Source organism: Tubulanus polymorphus, chromosome 11, assembly GCF_964204645.1.
Source record: "Tubulanus polymorphus chromosome 11, tnTubPoly1.2, whole genome shotgun sequence".
Classification (NCBI taxonomy): Eukaryota; Metazoa; Nemertea; class Palaeonemertea; order Tubulaniformes; family Tubulanidae; genus Tubulanus; species Tubulanus polymorphus.
The window spans coordinates 13,610,995-13,632,041 of record NC_134035.1 but is presented as its reverse complement, the minus strand read 5'-3'; the positions used below and the strand labels follow the sequence as shown (position 1 = coordinate 13,632,041).

Genomic DNA, 21,047 nt, shown 5'->3' with positions numbered 1-21,047 from the left:
ACTCTCTCACTCTCAGCTCTTACCAACAACCATCATTATACAGTTCAATAACGATTATATCGGATTATTGACCAGGATTAATCATCGGTCATTGAACAGTGTTTAGTGGACCATATTCCGAGAGTAACCGGTATCCAGTAGTCCGAGAGTAATCACCTTATCTACGGGTCCAGGTTTTACACCATCGGTACCACCGCAGAAGTGGTAGTTTTACAGATTGCTGATTTGTAATTGGGATTACAGTTATCTGACCACTAGTGGACCTCGTTCTTATTAACCGTTTGGTCGTTTAAATAAATCAGTTTGAATTCAACCGTTATTAACCGACACTAAATAAAACCGTTACGAGTTTATACATACGTATGCATAGTACTTATACAATTATTGATTGAAGATATATTTGAATATTCAAATTAGTTAGTATTGATTTTTCACTCAGATATCAACAATATGTCAGTGAAGCCTAAAATCAATTGAGTTTAGCTCATTTTCAATGCCAATGATTATTGTGTAGGCCTATATCATCGTAAATTAAATGTTTTGAAAACTCATTGAGTTTCAGTGATATCCTGGACTCAGGTTTACATATTATCGGTCCAAATTCGAACCTAGAACAAAAATAATTGGAAATAAACTATTTCTATCGTCAGGTCAAACTTTAGGCTAACTCGGACCTTGACCTATGCATCTATTTATCATTCAGAATAATCTTTATTTCATAACAGCTATGTGTTCATTTTTAATTATTTAAATCTATTCAAATCTCTCTAAACTCACAACAACAGTGGCTTTATAGATGCTGGTGCTCGACAAGGCTTCATCGAAATCAAAATCCGACGAGGCCCCTTGTAAAAATAGGATTCTAAAAAAAAATTCTCAGCGCATGTCGGTCGGTCGGTGATGCTGGGTTCCCACCACCGCCACAAGATCCTGACTCGAGCGTCGGGGTCATTTCGAGAGAAAGTACCACCAGTTTCCAGGTCTGACACAATGTACCGCGTTTAATTCACCGAAAACCCATTGAATTCGACATCTTAAATTCCCGTTCAACGAGAATTCCGAGTGAACTGAAGCATATACCCGTACCAACAATGGACACCGTTAAATTGTGTTTTTATGCCCACAGATTTGAAATTTTTTTCTTCTTTTTAGAGGCAGCGACTGCGAGGAGGATATTTTGAAGGAATCACTCGTCCGCACAGTAATGATCGTTGGCGACAGCCGCTGACGTCCAAACTCGGTTCATTACCGTCGGACATTGGGCTCCGAGATTATCGGTCACGTGATCGGGCCGCCACGAAGGCCATATCGGTGTGCTCGACTGGGCAGTAAAAGATGCGCCGATTGTCGGTACCCAATTGAATTATTTGGGGATTTTTCGCGCTGATGGTTACTCGCGATTTTCATCTCTGTCGACACCGCCGGCGGCGGCGGGGCACCGAATTTTGTTGAGACGAGATTTTGATTTCCTTTCTATATAGTTTTTGTGCTCGCGTGAACCGAACCGACGTCGATTTTAAATTCTATGAAATTCGGGGATGAAATTGATTGAATTCGTTAAAATGTTAGAGCGTTACTAATTCAAACAGAATCGGACAGCAGACGTCAGGACGGTCTCTCCTCTTCTGGTGCCCGGTGCGCGTCAAACCGTTTTGAAAATATGAAATTGTTTAGAAGAAGTTAATCATCTAATTTGAATTCGGCAGACGATCAGATCAGATTGAGATACATCTCAGTGGAAGTGACGTGATGATAGGGTTGAGGGTGACAGTAGGAGGGACGAGTGTCTCTAAATCTGAGTACCATATACCAGAAAGCCCGAAAAGTTGATATATCAAAATGTTGAAATCTATAAAATCAACAAATATAATTCATACTCCAATAATTTTTGTGTCAATGGTAACCTTGGTTTCTCTTTGCTACAATAAAACTTTTGTTCAGGTTCATCTCTCGCCGTTTCACCGTTAAAAACTTTTTCTTGGATTTTTTGTTTCCAATACACTGGGTCATCATTTATTGCGGAAATAAAAAATATTATTTTTTGGATAAGTCGTCACATTACTACAGGTACAGTTAACTCGAGAAATCTTTCCAATCAATTTCCACGTATCGCTCATACAATATGGTGTAAATGTCCAGTGTTCAAAATCAAGATGTCACATGTTGGTAACATATTTGAATTTGCAAAATCACGAATTCAAATCAATCATTTTGTTAATTCGATCGTAATGGCCGGCGACAGATGTTTGTTTGACCGCCAATTCGCTGCCCGAAACACCGGACACCGCAGTGATCATCCATCTTATAACCATTGATGTAAATATTGTTAAGACTATTTCCATGATTTTGATAAATATCATTTAGATTGATATTGAGAGTTTCTCTCAATGAAACATATCAAACTCAAATTCCACCCGAAACGACTCTAAACATGGATGGAAGGATTCCACCCGAAACGCGTAAGAAAAAAAGCAATAACTTTTGTTTAAATTGACATTGTGAGTTTCTCTATTAAACAACTTTTATTGTTTTTTTCTCTCACGCTTTCCGGGTGGAATCCTTCCACCTAACTCCCAAAATATTTCTCAAGTAAACTCTAAAGATGGGTGGTGACAATGGTCTCTAGCGTGAGCCCGAAACGTTGTCTTTTTGATTCCAATTTTTGCTAATTATAAATAGCTTAAATTTTGTATATAGCTTAGAGTTTCAAGCTTATTGAATGTTGTCTTGACGGTGGCGGCGTGTGCGGCTTGGTGTGCGCGACTCGGTGTGCGCGGCCTGCTCCGGAGAGGCTTACTCAATTAATTAAGCAAAGTAAAGACATTGACATTAACTCAGAGGTTTATGGGTCCTGCGAGGACAGTACGCCGATCCCGCAGGACCGACTTCTACTTGTCAGACTCGAGTAGTTGAGGCAATATTCGATCCACCCAATCTGCGTAATGATCCCGGTTAAACAAGGCGTGAACGTGTCTTACACTCAACCCCTAATCACCGGAAAAATCTCGTCCGCTCTCAGAGGACCAGCAGACGTCTTATACACCAGACATCGTCATCAAATCTGTCACTTATTCCACCGTGTTCTTTACAATCGTAACCTGACTAAATATCTCAACCGGGAACTCATGAGAGAGAGAGTTATACCGGAGCGGAGGGGTTGTTTTTCATTAGTCTCTCACTGATTCGACGCCCGGTGTGAAGTGTAGTAGGTACATCCATTAATCATCGATAAGAAAGTGTATGTTCTCTCAACGGTCGTGATTCAAATCATTGGAATCACCATTTATAGGACAGAACATAGACAACCGTCCCAGTTTCACCAAAAAGTTTAACTAAGATTTTTGGTGTAATTGCTATTGGTTACTTTATGTTTTCTTCAATGAGGACAACAATTCATACTTCACCGGTTCCAGGTTTTTAAAGCCCAACGCATACGGCAAAACATTAATTGTTTCGTCGAAACAGAAAACACGTTTTTCAGAAAACGTTTTTTGCTCGTGAAAAACGTTTTTAAGTTCGGCGTTTTGTGTTTTACCTCCCCCGCACACGGCATAACAAAAAACATCGAAAACCTTTTTTTCACGAGGAAAAAACGTTTTTTTCGGTGCCGTCTGCGTTGGGCTTAAGGCTATTTTCACGTTCCCCAATCGTTGTATTCAGCCTATGTGTAAATTTCTTACTCAAAGATACTTTATTTTCTTGATATAGCGCAATTTCTACACAGTTATCTCATCTCTAACCACTTTACATATGAGAAAATTTCAAAAATGCAGTAATCGGTGTAATACTCGACATTGAAAAATAATTGCCAATCTCGTTAAAGTTTTGTTTTGGTTGACAATCAATTTTTTAACGATAGGAATATTGCTCTAATGAAAAGAGCTCTCTTCATACCGAAAACTTAAAACACCTGGAACTTATAAAGTCAGGGACGTGGTTTTAAGTGGTTTATAGTAGTTTAGCAGCGTGTGAGCCAAATTATTAAAAGTAAAGTAATTAACAGGGGCAAACATGGGGGCTATAACTGCTAACATGAACCAAATCAACGGAGGTCCATTGACAAATCTATAGAGGTCCGTTACAATCAGGTCTCAAAGTGAGGAAGTTTGTTTTATTTAAACAATATTTCTTGTTGACGTCATCGTCCGCCTAGCGCGTGGACAACTTTCTAATTTCCGCTAATATTGGATACTCGCGCTGTAGGTGTCCAGGTGGCGCTGTAGGTGTACATCCGGGGCTTTTATCGTTTTTACTTTTATTTATGAATGGATCGCAATTGTTACTATTTTCACGACGGATCGATGCGCGTATAATTGTAAATATTTGTCTATTAGTCAAGGCGTGTTATTCGTTTCCGCCGAATCACTTCCGGTCGATGTATTGTTGCGCTCAGCGATAAACGACGAGATGGCGGTGAACAGGCAGACGCCGCCGAGAGAGAGAGACTGATTCAGGGAAATTGGGTAACTGGGGGTTCGGAAGTTTAATTCATTGAAAGATTCGATATAACGGTAATTTTTCGGCTGAGCAGCCGTCCGTGAAGGTGATTGGTTGACGCATTAAACACGTGACAAGAGCCGTTATACGCGAGGGACCGGTGAAACTATGGCGAGTGCGTGAAAGTGTTTGTGTTCGTAGCCCAACTGTAAAATTAATACACGCCAAACTCTTCACAGTCGAGTATTGTTTCCCCGGTAAGACTGGGGCATCGATGAGAGAGAGTAGAGAAAGAGTAGGAAAGTAATCGAGAGAATTAATAAACACAATTCTACTGGGACCGCGAAATATACGTTTAGCTTTCGGTAAATTAATTCCATAAAGCCGGATTTGTGTTCGCGCCCCTAACCAATAAGTTAACGGTTCATAAGATGCCCACTTATGAGCAAATGAATCAAGAAATCACCCTATCCCCAAGTCGCGTCGGCGTAAGATCGACTCGGCAATGAAATCACGAACGCGGAAATTTTTATGTTGCCTCCATCGCGCCGTTTTTGGCAGCAAGAGATCGCAGGCACGGTTTGTGTTCATGGTTCGACGGGTATCGTTTATTCGCGAAAGTGCCGTATGAATTGATTAGCAGATTAGAACCGACAAAGTCCCGCCAAGCAGAAACCGTCGCCCAACTGCCTGGAAAGAAATATTTCATAAGTTTTCTTCCAATTTGCGCAAGTTTTGACAGGCAAAAATGACTGATGCGCAGATTCGCCATTTCTCCGTCTCTCTAACGATCGCACATTGTTGCGTCATTTCCGTTGTCAACGTTCATCATCGGTGACGAATTATGAATTATCCGGCTCGCCAGAACGAGGCGTACAGATGACGCGCGCGCGTGTGGCGAAAATTTTAAAGTGATTTTAATATCGAGAAATTAAATTAATGGTTTTTATGTTTCGAGTGTTGGTTTATCTCACACTGTCGTCTGTCCATTATTCATATCGGAAATCTCAGGTTGTCGCGAACATTTGAATACGATGTTCACACCTCATCAAACCCTTCACTAAACCTCGTCCTAGTCACTCACTCTTATACGCGTCATTAACTTCATCACGCAATATTCTTATTTTACCTTAACGACTTTTATTTCGCTCATTATATTTTTCAAAAAAGCTACGGACGCGAAAACCCATTGAAGTTAAAGAAGGAAATTGATAGCACCAAAATACTGAATGAATACTGAGTGAACAGAACGAATCTTTGACCTCACAGTAACGAGGGCTATCACACACCCGGTGAGCAGACGAGAGCTTCACCAAGAACTGTAGTGTCTGGTGTATCACAGATTCGCGGTCACTGAAAGTACGAGAACGGCAACCAGTCCACAGACAAACGAGCTTGATACACTTGATAGACTGGTTAACGGTGTCTACCTTCAGTTAGACACTTCACCCGTCAAGGGATTCGAACCCACTAAGCTAAAGCCGTTCCCCGAACAAGACCTCGCGACTCGTTACGCCGGAGCCAACCAGATCCCGGTCGTAGCCAATCACAGCACTTGTAACAAACGACAGGCCCTAGCCGCTCGAGTTAATGAAGACTCTATTTTATTTTGAAGACCAGCCGATAACCGGTCTCCACTGCGACGATCATATTCCTTATATCGACCAGAAATCCACCAATTGTAGCAAACCAACACAAAATAAAAACAATTTCAAAGACAATATGTTTTTTTTTACTTTAATTGTATTGCATGAATCTTCGAATCATTGATAAGCAATGACAGTTCAGGGTAGACCAGAGGGGGAGTTGAGATTAGACAAATCTAAATCAGATTTCCGAGAGAGACAGATAATGGAGAGGGGGAGAGAGGCGAGGAGAAAGGGAGAGAAGAGAGACAGAAGTGAGAGGGATGAGAGAGAGGAGACAGATAAGATGAGGGAGAGGAGAGAAAGAAATAGATATGGCGAAGGAGAATATTATTGCATATTTCAAATACTAATCTTTTCTTAATCTTTTATTGTTCATTCATACACTATAGCTATATTTACAAATTACCAAAGCAAGTAGCTGCATCTGCAGTCTGCACAGCTTCAAAAGTAGCTGCGACTGCATCAGTAGCTGCAGTATCTTATAGGCCTATTCATCATGCAAAAATTATGCTAAAATCATTTACACATCTGCAATGGACCCAGCTCCACACAGAGTAAACTGTCAGTCAAAATTTGAGTGAATTGACTCAACACAGAAGTCTGAATTAACAAAGGACTGCAGGTCCTGCGGCCTATCAGGACTGCAGGTCCCAGGGCTCATTCCAGTCCCGGGCCTGTCGGGAGAACTGCAGTCCTGGGGTCTTTACACATTTCATATAAGATGGTCATGCACACAACTTTAACGAGAAGCATTAAATCATTTCATTCTGGTTTCGTTACAATTTATCAAAAACTAAAGCTACGATTCTATTACATTTCATATTATTTTTACAGCGTTAAATTTTCATTTTTCATCTTCATAGAAAAAAAATCATCATCATATTTAATCAGACAAGAACTTTGCGTTTGTTTATTGCACAATTGACTTTTATTATATCACAATTATTTACTAATATTATTGAATCCCAGAGTAAATATATCAGCGTAGACTAATGTCTATTTCAACTTGACGTGAGAGCACATCATGTGGCCTAGCTCAAACAGATTCGGTGGTACGTACCTACCTGATAAAAGAAAAGAGACATTATTTTCATGAACAAATAAAGTTTAACAATACGTCACCATGCCTACCAACTGGAGTTTTTTTTTCAAATTTTCAAAAATTACGGAATGTAGGCATGGAAACACATTGTTGAACATTCAAATCAGGCGGTTTATTTTCTCTCATGAACCCCTTCAATGAAAGCTGTTAATATATCCTTCAATACAGTGAAGATTGGATTGAAATTCAATGTTTTAGGTCGACTGCCTGTCCTTTCTGGTCCTATGAAGACTTTTATCAGGTATGTACCATCAACACTGACTTAGCTAGGCAGGCACCTGATGTGCTCTCAAGTTAACTCGAAATAGACTATAATCAGAATATTGCTTATATACAATGTAATTTACTGGGGAATGTGTTTATATACTTCCTGCTACATTGTTTACAATATATTCAAATATGATAAATGTTACATTGTACTATTACTGTTATTACCTGACTATATACAGATTTATCAAATAAAGCCAATGATCATTATCATCATCATCATCATGAAAAGAATCTCTTTCTATCCCCATTAGTGCGAATATCGGGGGCACGGCAGAAAACCCGTTATTGCTGCTTTGCAGCTGTATTTATTATTATTATTATTATTGACTTCTTTCTAAATTTCTTGAATAGAAATTAATCTCGCATGAAAATATCTGAGCAGCATTAAACAAATCAGCAAGGAGACTAGTTACTCAAGCCGACCAGTTACCTGGGCTAACTTGATTGTTGGCTGAAGCTAAACCAGTACCGGTGGATAACTGAGGATAACTGGAGATAACTGAGGATAACTGTTCCTACGTCGGTGATCCACTGTTTCTTAAATAACTATAGATCTCTTGCACGAGAATGTCGTCATAAAACAAACAATTACCAGTAGGAGATAATTGATATCATACAATCTCAGTTATATATATGCTATAGCCCGTTACAATAAAATGCATCTTGTCTAAGTATTATCAATTCATTAATTCCAGCATTATCATATCATTTAAATCTACTAATAATAAAATAATCAACTACTTCATCTAGATGATTCTACTACTAAAGCTTAAGGCAAGAAACGACAAATATTATTAATCAATTTGCAAAATACGCAAGAAATAGTTGAATTTACATTTACATTATTGATGCAGTATTAAGAACGACAAAAAAAAAATACATGAAATCATTGAGCAAAATTCTATTCTTACGTTTGGCATTTCAACTATTATTATTTGCATCATTGTTATTTGCGTTGCGGGGGTCGGGGAATGTTGACCCCTACCCGTCGCTCGGCTGTACATGTTTACGAGCGTTATTCTATATATATACATACGTTCAGTGAATGACACAGTGATAATACGTTACATCATCAAAAAATATAAAGCTCAGAAAAAGCGTCTAGATAAACTATAGGAGCGTCTAGCTTCACTATAGGAGCGTCTAGATAAACTATAGGAGCGTCTAGATACACTATAGGAGCGTCTAGATTCACTATAGGAGCGTCTAGATAAGCTATAGGAGCGTCTAGATAAACTATAGGAGCGTCTAGATAAACTATAGGAGCGTCTAGATACACTATAGGAGCGTCTAGATAAACTATAGGAGCGTCTAGATACAATTAAGTGGATTATCCTAGGATAAGTTTCGACTTAAGTGGATTATCCAAGAGTAAGATTTGACCCAAGAGTAATTTGAAGTGTTGTGACTGATACACAGTTCCTCGATCTAAAGCCTGAACTCAGGTCGCGCCAAGATACAATCCGAACGTCTGCAATTCGGTCTTTAAGACTGTTAATGTCACATCGCGACGTGGTTTAATACGACCTAAATTCAGGCTTTACAGCAGATCGTCGAGAGTCTGTCATCTAACCTGACGATTGAATATCCTTAAATACTCGCGGTCCGATTCAAATGTAAATATCATCGATTACATAGCAAGAAATGAACACTCATCTCTCTCTCCACGCAGAGAGAGGGAGAGAGAGGAGAAAGAGAGAGAGAGAGGGAGAGGAAACTGAACTCATAAATATGCGCTATGAAATTAGCGTTTAACACCCGAAAGCTTTTCACGTAACACATTAAAACGTGTAATAACGAGATATCGTAATAAATTCGCCCGTAATTCAAAAGCGTCGCGTCCGACGACGAGAGAAAACGTTAATTTCACACGCAACAAAATAACCGCGCCAGATGGAACAGAGTATAAAGAGTAAGAGAGTCGTTACGAGTCAGTCCGGCGCCACGGAGCAGACCCACCTATCATACGGCTATTACACTCTATTTATAAACGTCATTCGACAACAATAGTTAATGTGATACAACTCATAAATCTTACGCGCGTTCACTTCGAAGACGAAGTCTCTCTCTCTCTCTCTCCTCTCGCGCTCTCTCTCATTGCCTCACTACACTCACTAGATTGAAAACTATTACAACAACTTTTGTTGTTCGATTATAAATGAATAAAGACCACGACGAAGACTTCTTTGTAAATCTGACTCAAATCTTTTCGGTAAACAGATTTTGAGTGCATTGACACGGAGAGGGGGTAGTTAGTTATCACAGCTCTCCGCTATATTATACCATACAGGTGGCTTATTGAAGTTATCAACTGGAAGTTTGTGACATATACCGAGACTATATTGTCTGAGGAGGGGGTTTTGGTAGTGTGGGATCACTGACCTGCCTGCTGGGTCTAAAGGGGGCTCTGGTGCTGTGGGATCACTGACCTGTCTGCTGGCAGTATACAGTTCTGGTACTGTGGGACCTCTATAGGGAGAGGGAGCAGAACGTAGGTAAAACGGAGAACAGTTCCTCCTGTCCTGCCCCCCTGCCCGCCCGGTGGTATGGAGTGAGAAGGGGTTACCCTCTGCTGGTTTACTGTATCAGGTACTCATTGATCTGCTGCTAAGGGGGTGGACGGTAAGACTGCGCCACCTGGCTGCGTACCTGTTGTTAGGAGCTTGCTACCTGGAGCCATTTGTTCAAAAGGCGGTTTAAATTAACCATCCGATATTTTCATGGCTACAATGAACTTTTAATTGTCACTATGTCAACTATCCACCGGTTAAATTTAAGTTTTGAGCATTTGCAGCCCCTGATGGTATAATCTAGAGTTGTAAGATAGAGAGAGATGGTTCCGGGAATCACTTTCCTTGCTGGAACGCTGTACAAGAGGCTGTGAGAGGAAGCTGTGAGACGGAGAGGCAGGGAGGAGGAAGCTGTGAGACGGAGAGGCTGGGAGGAGGAAGCTACCATCAATCAATTAAGGCAGCGCTTGAATCACTAGTATCACTAATAGTATTAATTGTTGTTGTTATTACTGATGGATTGATCTCATCTTGTTGTCCCATTGATACAGCTGCTGCTGCTGGTGGTGCTGGTGATGCTGGTGGTGATGTATCTGCATTGTTAGCTTGTTCCTCGAGTTTAGCGATCTGATACGCGACTTCGAAGGCCTCGCCGAGAGTCAGTATGATTTCAGCTGCTCTATCCTGAAACGACACAACGACCGAACGTTTTAAACAACACAAGTCAGAAATCTATTCAACCGTTATAGAAATGTTAATCATCCTTCATAAGACAAATATACGCCGTGGCCTTCCTCCCTCTCATCCTCCCTCTCATCCCCCTCACAGCCTGCAGGTATAACTATCCAACTCTCTCTGAGTATCAGGAGAGATAACATACCCTTCCATCTCCCAGTTAGGAAAGCACTTCAAACCTCTATAACTACAAGTACTCGCGGCTCTCGTGCTCCTAATGATATTCGATATCTTAGATTATTTAGATATTTGGTTTATTGAGATTTAATAGTATTAAGTGATGTTATTGAAGCACGTGCCCAACAGACGACCCTCCTTAACCCCCCACTACCCTCTCACATGAAGGCCTCTGGGCTCTATTTCCACAAGGCTTCACCCAACACTCAACAGGCTTCTTCCAACTAGATATGATTGATAGTTTATACAGTAAACCTTGCCTAATTTCGGACTTTGGACTAAAACAAATCTCCCGATTAATTTCTTATTTTTGCGTCCTTAACTCAGACTTAGGAAACTTAATGGAGTGTATCTGCAGACTAGTATCAGTATTCCTGAAGATGACTATTAGGGTATAGGCAAAACTGAGATTACTACACTAGCTCAAGGAAACATTTCAGAATTTATTCATTCTTTGACTGGAATTACATCATTATTCCAGAAGATGACTATTAGAATAAAGTCGAAACGTCCAATAAACTACACTAGCTCAAGGTATTCAGTATTCTAGAAGATGACTATTAGGACATAGTGGAAACGTTGAATAAACTACACTAGCTCAAGGAATACAGTATTCCTGAAGATGACTATTAGGATATAGTCGAAACGTCCAATAAACTACACTAGCTCAAGGTATTCAGTATTCTAGAAGATGACTATTAGAATAAAGTTGAAACGTTGAATAAACTACACTAAACTCATGAATTCCTGCTATTAGGATAAAGTTGAAACATCAAACAAACTGCACTAGCTCAAGTAAACATTTCGTTACTGTTTTTATTCTTAGCGAGGAGGGATATTATGTCGATGATGATAAAGATTCTCGTTGCGTGTGAAATGACAACTTATCATCAAAAACCGCGAGAACGACGAAATAAAAACGAAAAACAGACGAGAGAATAATAAATACGACCACTCAATCTTTACACAATTCAATTCACTTCATTGACGATAACAATGAGTAAAAAGACAGAGAGAAGAGAAAGAGAGCAGGTCTTGATTGCGGAATAATGGGAAGTGCTGGCGCCAAACAGGAATCACAACTTCGCTCGTAGTCTGTGCTCGAATAGTGGATAGTAAAATATACACAATGTAAATCATTTATTCGTGGTGTCACATAAAATACCGCACGAGAATAAAAAGTCTGAAATGTTTCCCTCGACTAATTAGTTATTTGACGTTTTCCTTGCACTAGAATTCACTGGACACTTTATCCTAATAGTCATCAGTATACCCCCCTTTAATTGTTTCATGCGTGTTTAGAGTAGGATTTTATATTATCTTTACAACACTGACTCAGAGTGTTTCATCAATGGCTGTAACGAGGACGATCAGTATTCCTGAAGATGACTATTAGGATAAAGTTGAAACGTCGAATGATAAACTATTAGCCCAAGAAACATTTTGGAATTTTTCATTTTCAATGTGCAGGGATTTTATATCATTTTTACAACACGGACTCAGAATGTTTCATCAATGGTTATAACACCATATCATCGACTTTAACTAAATCAATTCGTTATCACTACAGAATGTTTTGATATTTCCACTATATTCTAATAGTCATCTTCCAGAATACTGATGTTATAACTGCATTTATCAGATTGTTGTTGTCGTGGTGAATTTACGGACGTTTAAATCATCATAAAATCACCCGACATCGTTAGATGTAATTAGTACCGCACTCGTTAGTGACGCTCGTTAACGATCGGTTTAATTAAATCATTCAATGATTTCAAACGCAACGAGAATCGGCGTGGAGCAGGGCATGGCCAGCATGAGGCACGGCACGCTACAGTACGGCACCGGCGTGGAGCAGTACAACTCTCTAAAACTCATTCTTCTACAACTCATCAGTGAAATGGATGAGTAAATACTGATCACTTGAAACTGACTGACGATCCCCTCGTATTAATCACTGATCAGTAAACTTTGTAAAAACCAACGACAAACAAATTATTCCCCGTTGAAACCTCGCTGTTCTCTCTCTGTCAGTAACTGAGGCTCGCGGTCTGTCAGTAACTGAGGCTCACGGTCTGTTGCGTTGTGTCAATATTCGTACAATGTTTCAATTGATAATTTTCATCTAAAAGTCAACAATGTAGTTAAACAGTATGATTAATTTACGGTTTGTACGGACCTGCCGCGCTGTGTGGAGAGGTGGGGGATTTGTGTAGGATTAAATGAGCTCCCATTGTTCTTACCCCCCCCCCCGTATCACCCCCTCCCCCACTAACAATCAGTCATATCAACCACAAGATTGTGAAACAGTTTTATCATTTTGTGGTTGTATCAAATTTATCGGAAACACTTTATCGAAATATGGATGAAAAATTTGCCTAACATAACAAGTAAGACCAGTAAGGAACGTGGGGGGGGGGGGTCATAGATCCATCAGTTACATTATTTATCTATCTAATTATAAAATCCAAATCAATTAGTAATTAGTGAGGCCACATCTCAAAATGTGAGGCCACATCTCAAAATGTGAGGCCACATCTCAAAATGTGAGGCCACATCTCAAAATGTGAGGCCACATCTCAAAATGTGAGGCCACATCTCAAAATGTGAGGCCACATCTCACAATGTGAGGTAAAATATCTCAAATGTCAGGTCACATTTCTCAAATGTCAGGTCATCAAATGAAAATATGAAATTCAAAATGTCTTGAGAGATGATTGGTCGTTGTTTGCAGTTAGCAACGAGAGGAGTAAACAATGCCTGCAGTAAAATAAACATTCGGTTTACTCCAGTAGAATGACCAGTCCATTAGTGGTCAAGCTGACCGGTCGTCATCCTGAGGGCAGAGACAATAGTTAAACTACTACTGGTGGTTCAATGATACACTGGAGTCTAGATCAATAGTAACATTAGTGAAAGCATGAACAACCACAGAGACTTGGGAGTCCCAAAAATGACTCCACAAAGTTACAAACAGGACACCAGAACCCATAGCACAGGGACCCAGAGCCCAGATGGACACTGGAACCCATGACACAGGGACCCAGAGCCCAGATGGACACTGGAACCCATGACACAGGGACCCAGAGCCCAGATGGACACTGGAACCCATGACACAGGGACCCAGAGCCCAGATGGACACTGGAACCCATGACACAGGGACCCAGAGCCCAGTAGGACACCAGAACCCGTGACACAGGGACCCAGAGCCCAGAAGGACACTGGAACCCGTGACACAGGGACCCAGAGCCCAGAAGGACACTGGAACCCGTGACACAGGGACACAAAGCCCAGTAGGACACTGGAACCCGTGACACAGGGACTCAGAGCCCAGAAGGACACTGGAACCCATGACACAGGGACCCAGAGCCCAGATGGACACCAGAACCCATGACACAGGGACCCAGAGCCCAGAAGGACACTGGAACCTATGACACAGGGAGCCAGAGCCCAGTAGGACACCAGAACCCATGACACAGGGACCCAGAGCCCAGATTCAAGACTAACTTCAGCTCATTTTGGTTCTAATCTCACAACTTAAGACAAGTCTTAGGATCTAAAACCATGCTGTACAATCCAGACACGCGGTCCCAGGACACAAACCCTTTTCTAGATATGTACAATAACTGTAGAACAAAATTGCAAGGGCTGCTGCAGTTGTTCGAAAGTTGTTTAGAGTTTAACCAGTCGATAGTTGACATAGTGACACATATACAATCAAATTGTCACTATGGTATTTAACGGCCGATTATCTTTAACCAACTTTTGAGCAACTGCCGCCCGTTGCAACTCCTTGATTTTAGCTAGATTTACCGATATGGACGTATAACTGAAGAGCAGTTTTTAACTGATTCGATATTGATGTGAACACGGTATTTGAAGCGTGTACAAGTTTGTTTTACGACGCATGACTGCACCTCACAAGTAGCGGGGGTGCCTCACGAGGGCGCGCGCCCCGCGTGTGCGCTGTATGCTTGAATTTGCCACTAATTTATCTCGACGAAAAATATTTCACGAAACTCATTACGAATTAAAAATCAATTCATCATCACGAGATGGAATCTTTAACTGCCGCGTTCATTCTTCAATATTCAAAATTCAACCTATCAGTTTTCAGTTACTTGTAAAATAAAAAGTATCCTGATTTATATTCAGGCTGTATTATTACGTATATCTGGGTCTGTGTGCTGGCCACAAATGCACACAGATCACACTACACTACCCATTACACACTCCAGTACCCACAGCTTTCATATATCCATCCAAATATTTAGTGTCTTTCTTCCTGGGTTTGTTAAGGCACCTGATCAGCACTTATCTACTCTATAGACAGTAAAAGGCCCTATTTTACCTGCCTTATGAAATACTGGATTCACCCTTGATGAGTACATATAAAATTGCACAGTTTTCCTTCAGAAATCCGCACAGAAATCCATATGAAGCCCAGAAAAATGTCCTCTGTTATATTGCCATTATTGGGACTGATGATAGATATGGTGTTAAAAGGAATTTAACGGTGTTATGAAGAATGATATTTCCATTAAATTTGAGTTTGATCGAGGAAATTTGTTCTCCGAGAAATGTTCTCTTGTTGGCTTCAAAAGTGAACACAGAATGCCATTAGAAATGAGAACGGTTTAATAACTAACGGATTTTGGCTGTATTTAATTTTTTGTTGTCTTAAAGAAGAATTGTCGTCTGCTTTGTATTTAAAACACAATGAGAAATGACGGAAATAGTCGTCGAAAAGAACGTCGTACGTTTAAAAATGGAAACCGGTCGTTATCACTTCTAATCAACGGTGAAATATTCTATTATTCGACGTTCGATGCGGAAAAGTTCAAAATGTACAGTTAACTGCACAAATCGGACGACAAAACTTTAAACGGCGGAAGAATATCGGTGGTTTGTCGAGGCCCTTCGGCCTCGGACGCAGGCAGCTGGGTATTTAAAACTATACGATCGGTTGAACAACTATAACGCGTATCATCGGTAACCGCGGTTACTTCACAACAATCCACCGACGACGACGACATTCTCCGGCGTCGTCCGAGGATGAATTTCACAGAGGTCCGCGCGACTTAGCTCGCAGCTATCTATCTATACAAACCTCATGTATCAATACAAGCCTCCCGCGATCAGGCTGAAATAAAACGATACCTTGTTTCTCAATAATCATCAAATTCTTGGATCTCGTGGATTTCCTTTTTTCTATTTTAGTTTCTATCGCTCAGTTTCTATATACACCTATGTCATCATGGTTTCAACAGGGAAATCAGGAATGACTTGAGAATTTTGTAATAATTTTGTAAATGATGATCTATTGGTTGGGTCGCTTTTATAAACTGCGATTGAATTTGTAGTCAGTTCATTTCTACAACTGCCGGGTCTGTTATTGTTGGCTAGATCATGATTTAAAAAAAAGTTATCTATGAGGTGGATAGGCTAACATTGATGAAACACTATTCCGTGTTATGAAGATATATTGAGAATCCCACACTGAGATAACAGAAGTCCGAAAAGTTTCCTTTAAGCTATAAATCTATTTAATTCAACGCATCGACTATATCTTATATAGTCATCTTCAGGAATACTGGCTCGACGACCGGCTGGTCAACAGTGAAGCCCAGCAGAAATGAGAGAAACAAGGTATCGATTTTTCTAGCCTTATTTCCGATGTTTTGTTGATGTCTCGTTGTTGAAGAGTGCAGTGAATTCATTCCTGTCTATATCCATTTCACACTTATTTGAGCAGCTCTTTCTACGACGCCGACGACAAATCACGTTGGAGAATTCATACGAAAGCCTCGCCCCCTCACTCGCCCCCCGCCTGCTCGATGCAACAATTAGCACCATGACGATGATAAAAACGGTGATTCAGGTTTTTTTTCGCGACCGGTTTTTGACGAGGCGGCTCGTAATAACGCATGTTATAATATCGCGTTGAGTTAGCGGCCCCCGAAGCGTCGACAATATTTTACGAAACATCAATAAACGGCCGAGAATTCCTCAACAATCGTCGCTATTGACGATCATTAATGTATTGTTGTAGCGGGTAGCTCTAATGGATGGTCGGGCCGCGCTCGCTGACGCTTTGTTTGTCCATATTTAACAGAAATTAAACTTCTGCCGGATAACGTTAGTTCTCGTGATTGAACGTAGGTGGCAGTAAGTTTCAGACTCTGGCAGAATATCTGTTTTCATGATTACAAGATCAGTGAATGGAGGATCGAGGATTATCTGCGATGATCTGAAATATTTGATCTAAATTTCATGATGCAGTGGACTCTGAGTTGAGAATCAGGGAACTCGATAGCGTGTTGAGACTGCTGTAAATATCTCACCCAGTTCAGAATCAGGGAAATGAGAAAGTTTTTCCAAAAAGAATCTTTCCAACATTCCCCGACTTGAGGACAGGGTTCTGTAAGGCCAAGTAAGAGAGGTGGGTCTACTAATAGTTGAGACATATACACAGGATCTATACACTGCTGCTGCGGCTGGTGCTGGTGCTGGTGCTGCTGGTGCTGCTGCTGCTGCTGCTACTACTGCTGCTGGTTCTGATATTCTTGTACGTAAAAATATAATTGACACATAAGAAAATTACATAAATTTATAGTCGAATAATTGATTGTGTGGTGGATTATTGAATGACCTGTGGTTTTATGTTTTATGACCTGAGTACCGCGTGAACCGATGACCCGAACTACATTTCATCAGCGAATTCGTCTAAAATCAAATTTATATCCGACACGCGACGAAAATATCATTTCAATATCGCGCGACGGTATTATTATCAATCAGAGTCTCGCGAGCGGGCGTCGACGAGGAGCGAGACTCTCTCGCGAGATTATCGTTGAAATACTGAGAGAATCAATTTCAGCAAATTAAATAATCAGACACGATGATTAGATTAGAGCAAATTGTGAATAGAGAATTCATCGTAGATTTGATTAAATCCTTTTCATCATCAAATTCGCAAAAACGCTCGAAATATTGTTTCATATGGGTCTGGGAAAACATGGAGGAGACCAAAAAACATGGATCCAATTTTATGGTTTTTACGTTTTTAATCAAAGTCGTAGAGAACAGAATCCAAGTTCGCAGTCATGACTTCAGGACTCCCAAAGAGTTTCAGCTGGTTACAACAACTCAATTGAATAATGTTTCTTATGAAAACTAAGGCTACTAAATAGAAAATCTTTAAGTATTTTGTTTCTATAACTTATAAAATCTATGAAAACAAAAATGAGCCACAACTAGTTTCGAATTCTACGTTTGAGTTTTCTAAAAAAAATCTTCTCTATCTAATTTGTTTTCGTGAGAAAAAATCTCATAAGTTATAGAAACAAAATACTTAAAGATTTTCTATTTAGTAATGTTAGTTTTCATAGGAAACATTATTCAATTGAGTTGTTGTAACTAGCTGAAACGTCTCAAGAAAACGTGTAAGTTATTATTAGATGGCGTTACTCAGAGGGCTGTCTTTCGTTTGGATATAAATGAACATTGTGCGGTGATAATTGAATTTCAAACCGCAATTCAATTAAGAGTTTGTCTCATCACAAACTGATAATAAACAGATTATAGCAATAAACTCAAGTCTGAACACGAGACATGAATCACTGTACAGTATTTTACAACCAAACCCACAATACACTGTCCAAACCCACAATACGCTGTCCAAACCCACAATACGCTGTCCAAACTCGCAATACGCTGTCCAAACTCACAATACGCTGTCCAAACTCACAATACGCTGTCCAAACCCACCATACACTGTCCAAACTCACAATACGCTGTCCAAACTCGCAATACACTGTCCAAACTCACAATACGCTGTCCAAACCCACAATACACTGTCTAAACTCACAATACGCTGTCCAAACTCGCAATACACTGTCCAAACTCACAATACGCTGTCCAAACCCACAATACACTGTCCAAACTCACAATACGCTGTCCAAACCCACAATACACTGTCCAAACTCGCAATACGCTGTCCAAACTCACAATACACTGTCCAAACCCACACTACGCTGTCCAAACTCACAATACACTGTCCATCGCCTTCAATTCAAATCTTCACTACATTTTAAGAATTATCACATTACACTACATTTTATCACATTTTCATACAATTCAAAACGACGAATGATTTAAGAAAATTTCATACATTTAGATTTTCTTTTCTAAATAAATCAATTTGTCTTAGATCTTGTGTATAAGATTCTTAGTTTCGGCCACTTTCATTTGACCTGACTTCCCTGACATGTCCACTGTTTTCCCTGACTTGATTTGCTAAGAATCCGATCAATGAATGCAGTAAAATACATAAGACAAAGACGCAAACAAATTTCCCTGACTTATTCCTGGAATTTAGCTTTATAACAAAATTCTCTGACTATTTCCCGACTTCTTCTAAAGAATAGAAAATCCCCTGATTATTTCCCTGATTTCCAGGAAAAGTAATTTTCTAGGATTGAAAAACGTAGATTGATCTCAAACGTAGTAGTTCTACTTAATTGTAGAGTTCACAGATTATCCACCCATCCTCTTCCACCCTTCCACATCTATCAGCCTCGTCAATAAAATCATCATCGTCGTCGAATCAAATATATCAACATCGTAATCGCAAAAGCATCAACTTGAAAATTGATTCCGTTGAATTTGTGTAATTTACCTCGTCGGGACCGTGGCCGGGACCGCGGCCGGGACTCGGTGTTATGTGTTTGTGTGTATGTCATATGAAAGTAAGTGGATTTTCTAGACAGGAAGTCAAGAGTAAAACGATCAACGACAATTATCAGCTCTATTTAGCGGCGCTGATTTTCTGGATGACAGATGCTGCGTGATTCTCTACGATACAACTCGCGACGACGACGCCGCTTTGAAGACGTAGTCGGATATTTTTCGGGGCGCGCTCGTAAATTCGAGACCTCAGTGCGCCGGCGTTCAAGTGTCAAAAATGAGTTTAATTACGCATAAATTTGACCGGTTGTGTCTGAAGTCTTTAAAAACAGCGCGAACCCGACTATATCGCCCTCGCTCTATCAATACATATCTGTTTAATGATGCCGAAATTCGGGCGCCGTGTGATATTTAAGGTTGGGACGCGTTGATGCTCAGCGTAGCGATGATAACTAGTAAACTATAGAAACTATATCAGTATCTACTCCGCCCCTCTCTCTCTCTCTCGTCCCTCAGAGCACCAGAAATATTTCGTCTTCAATTTGACAGATGTTGCGCCTTCTCGTTCTAAATAACTAAATTGTTTATTTTCCTAGTTTATGAGAACTAATAAAAGTACACGACCCCTGATGATTTCTCGGCCTGCTTCGATTTATTTCTGATTTTACAGATTGAAAATTATGTTTGCGAATTCACGAGGAAATATGTAAGACTATTGAGATTTGTTAAGATTGTGGATCGATATTTTGAGATTGTTTAACGAGTACTTTGAGATATTTGAAGAGCTGATATTTCAGGAATCAGGGTATTTGAAATTGTAGAGTGATATTTCAGGATATTTGAAATTGTAGAGTGATATTTCAGGTTATCTGAGATTGTAGAGTGATATTTCAGGGTATTTGAAATTGTAGATTGATATTTCAGGGTATTTGAAATTGTAGAGTGATATTTCAAGGTATTTGAAATTGTAGAGTGATATTTCAAGGTATTTGAAATTGTAGAGTGATATTTCAGGGTATTTGAAATTGTAGAGTGATATTTCAAGGTATTTGAAATTGTAGAGTGATATTTCAGGGTATTTGAAATTGTAGAGTGATATTTCAGGGTATTTGAAATTGTAGAGTGATATTTCAGGGTATTTGAAATTGTAGAGTGATATTTCAGGGTATTATTAATTCAGTGAGATTTAAGACATCTGTTGTCAGTTTAATTTTCACATGAATTCACAGCGCGAGAAACTCACGACGACTCGCGACGACTTTCAAACTTAATCAAGTGAAAACTGAAACAGTAAATAAAACACGTTATTGTGAAACGGATTGTAAACACGAAACATTTACAACTATTCGACGAATCAAAGAAAATGATGTCAAATCTCGGAGATATTTCCATGAGATAAAAACTGACATAAATTGAGACATCGATCGAAACATTCTTTGTCATTTCTGTGAAATATGTGACATCGAAATTGAACGGTGA

The 21,047-nt window shown here is 39.9% G+C and overlaps 1 protein-coding gene across 10 annotated transcripts in view; it reads right to left on the bottom strand.

Annotated features, from left to right (window-relative positions):
• Positions 1–6,184: 6,184 nt before the first annotated feature.
• Positions 6,185–21,047, bottom strand: part of LOC141913248 (uncharacterized) — a 47,973-nt gene continuing 33,110 nt past the window's right edge. For all 10 annotated transcript variants that reach the window (XM_074804720.1, XM_074804712.1, XM_074804723.1 and 7 more), the window contains one exon: positions 6,185–10,652. In XM_074804720.1, the coding sequence (XP_074660821.1) occupies positions 10,416–10,652 (237 nt within the window). In that variant the 3' untranslated portion in view covers positions 6,185–10,415. The remainder of the gene's footprint in view (positions 10,653–21,047) is intronic.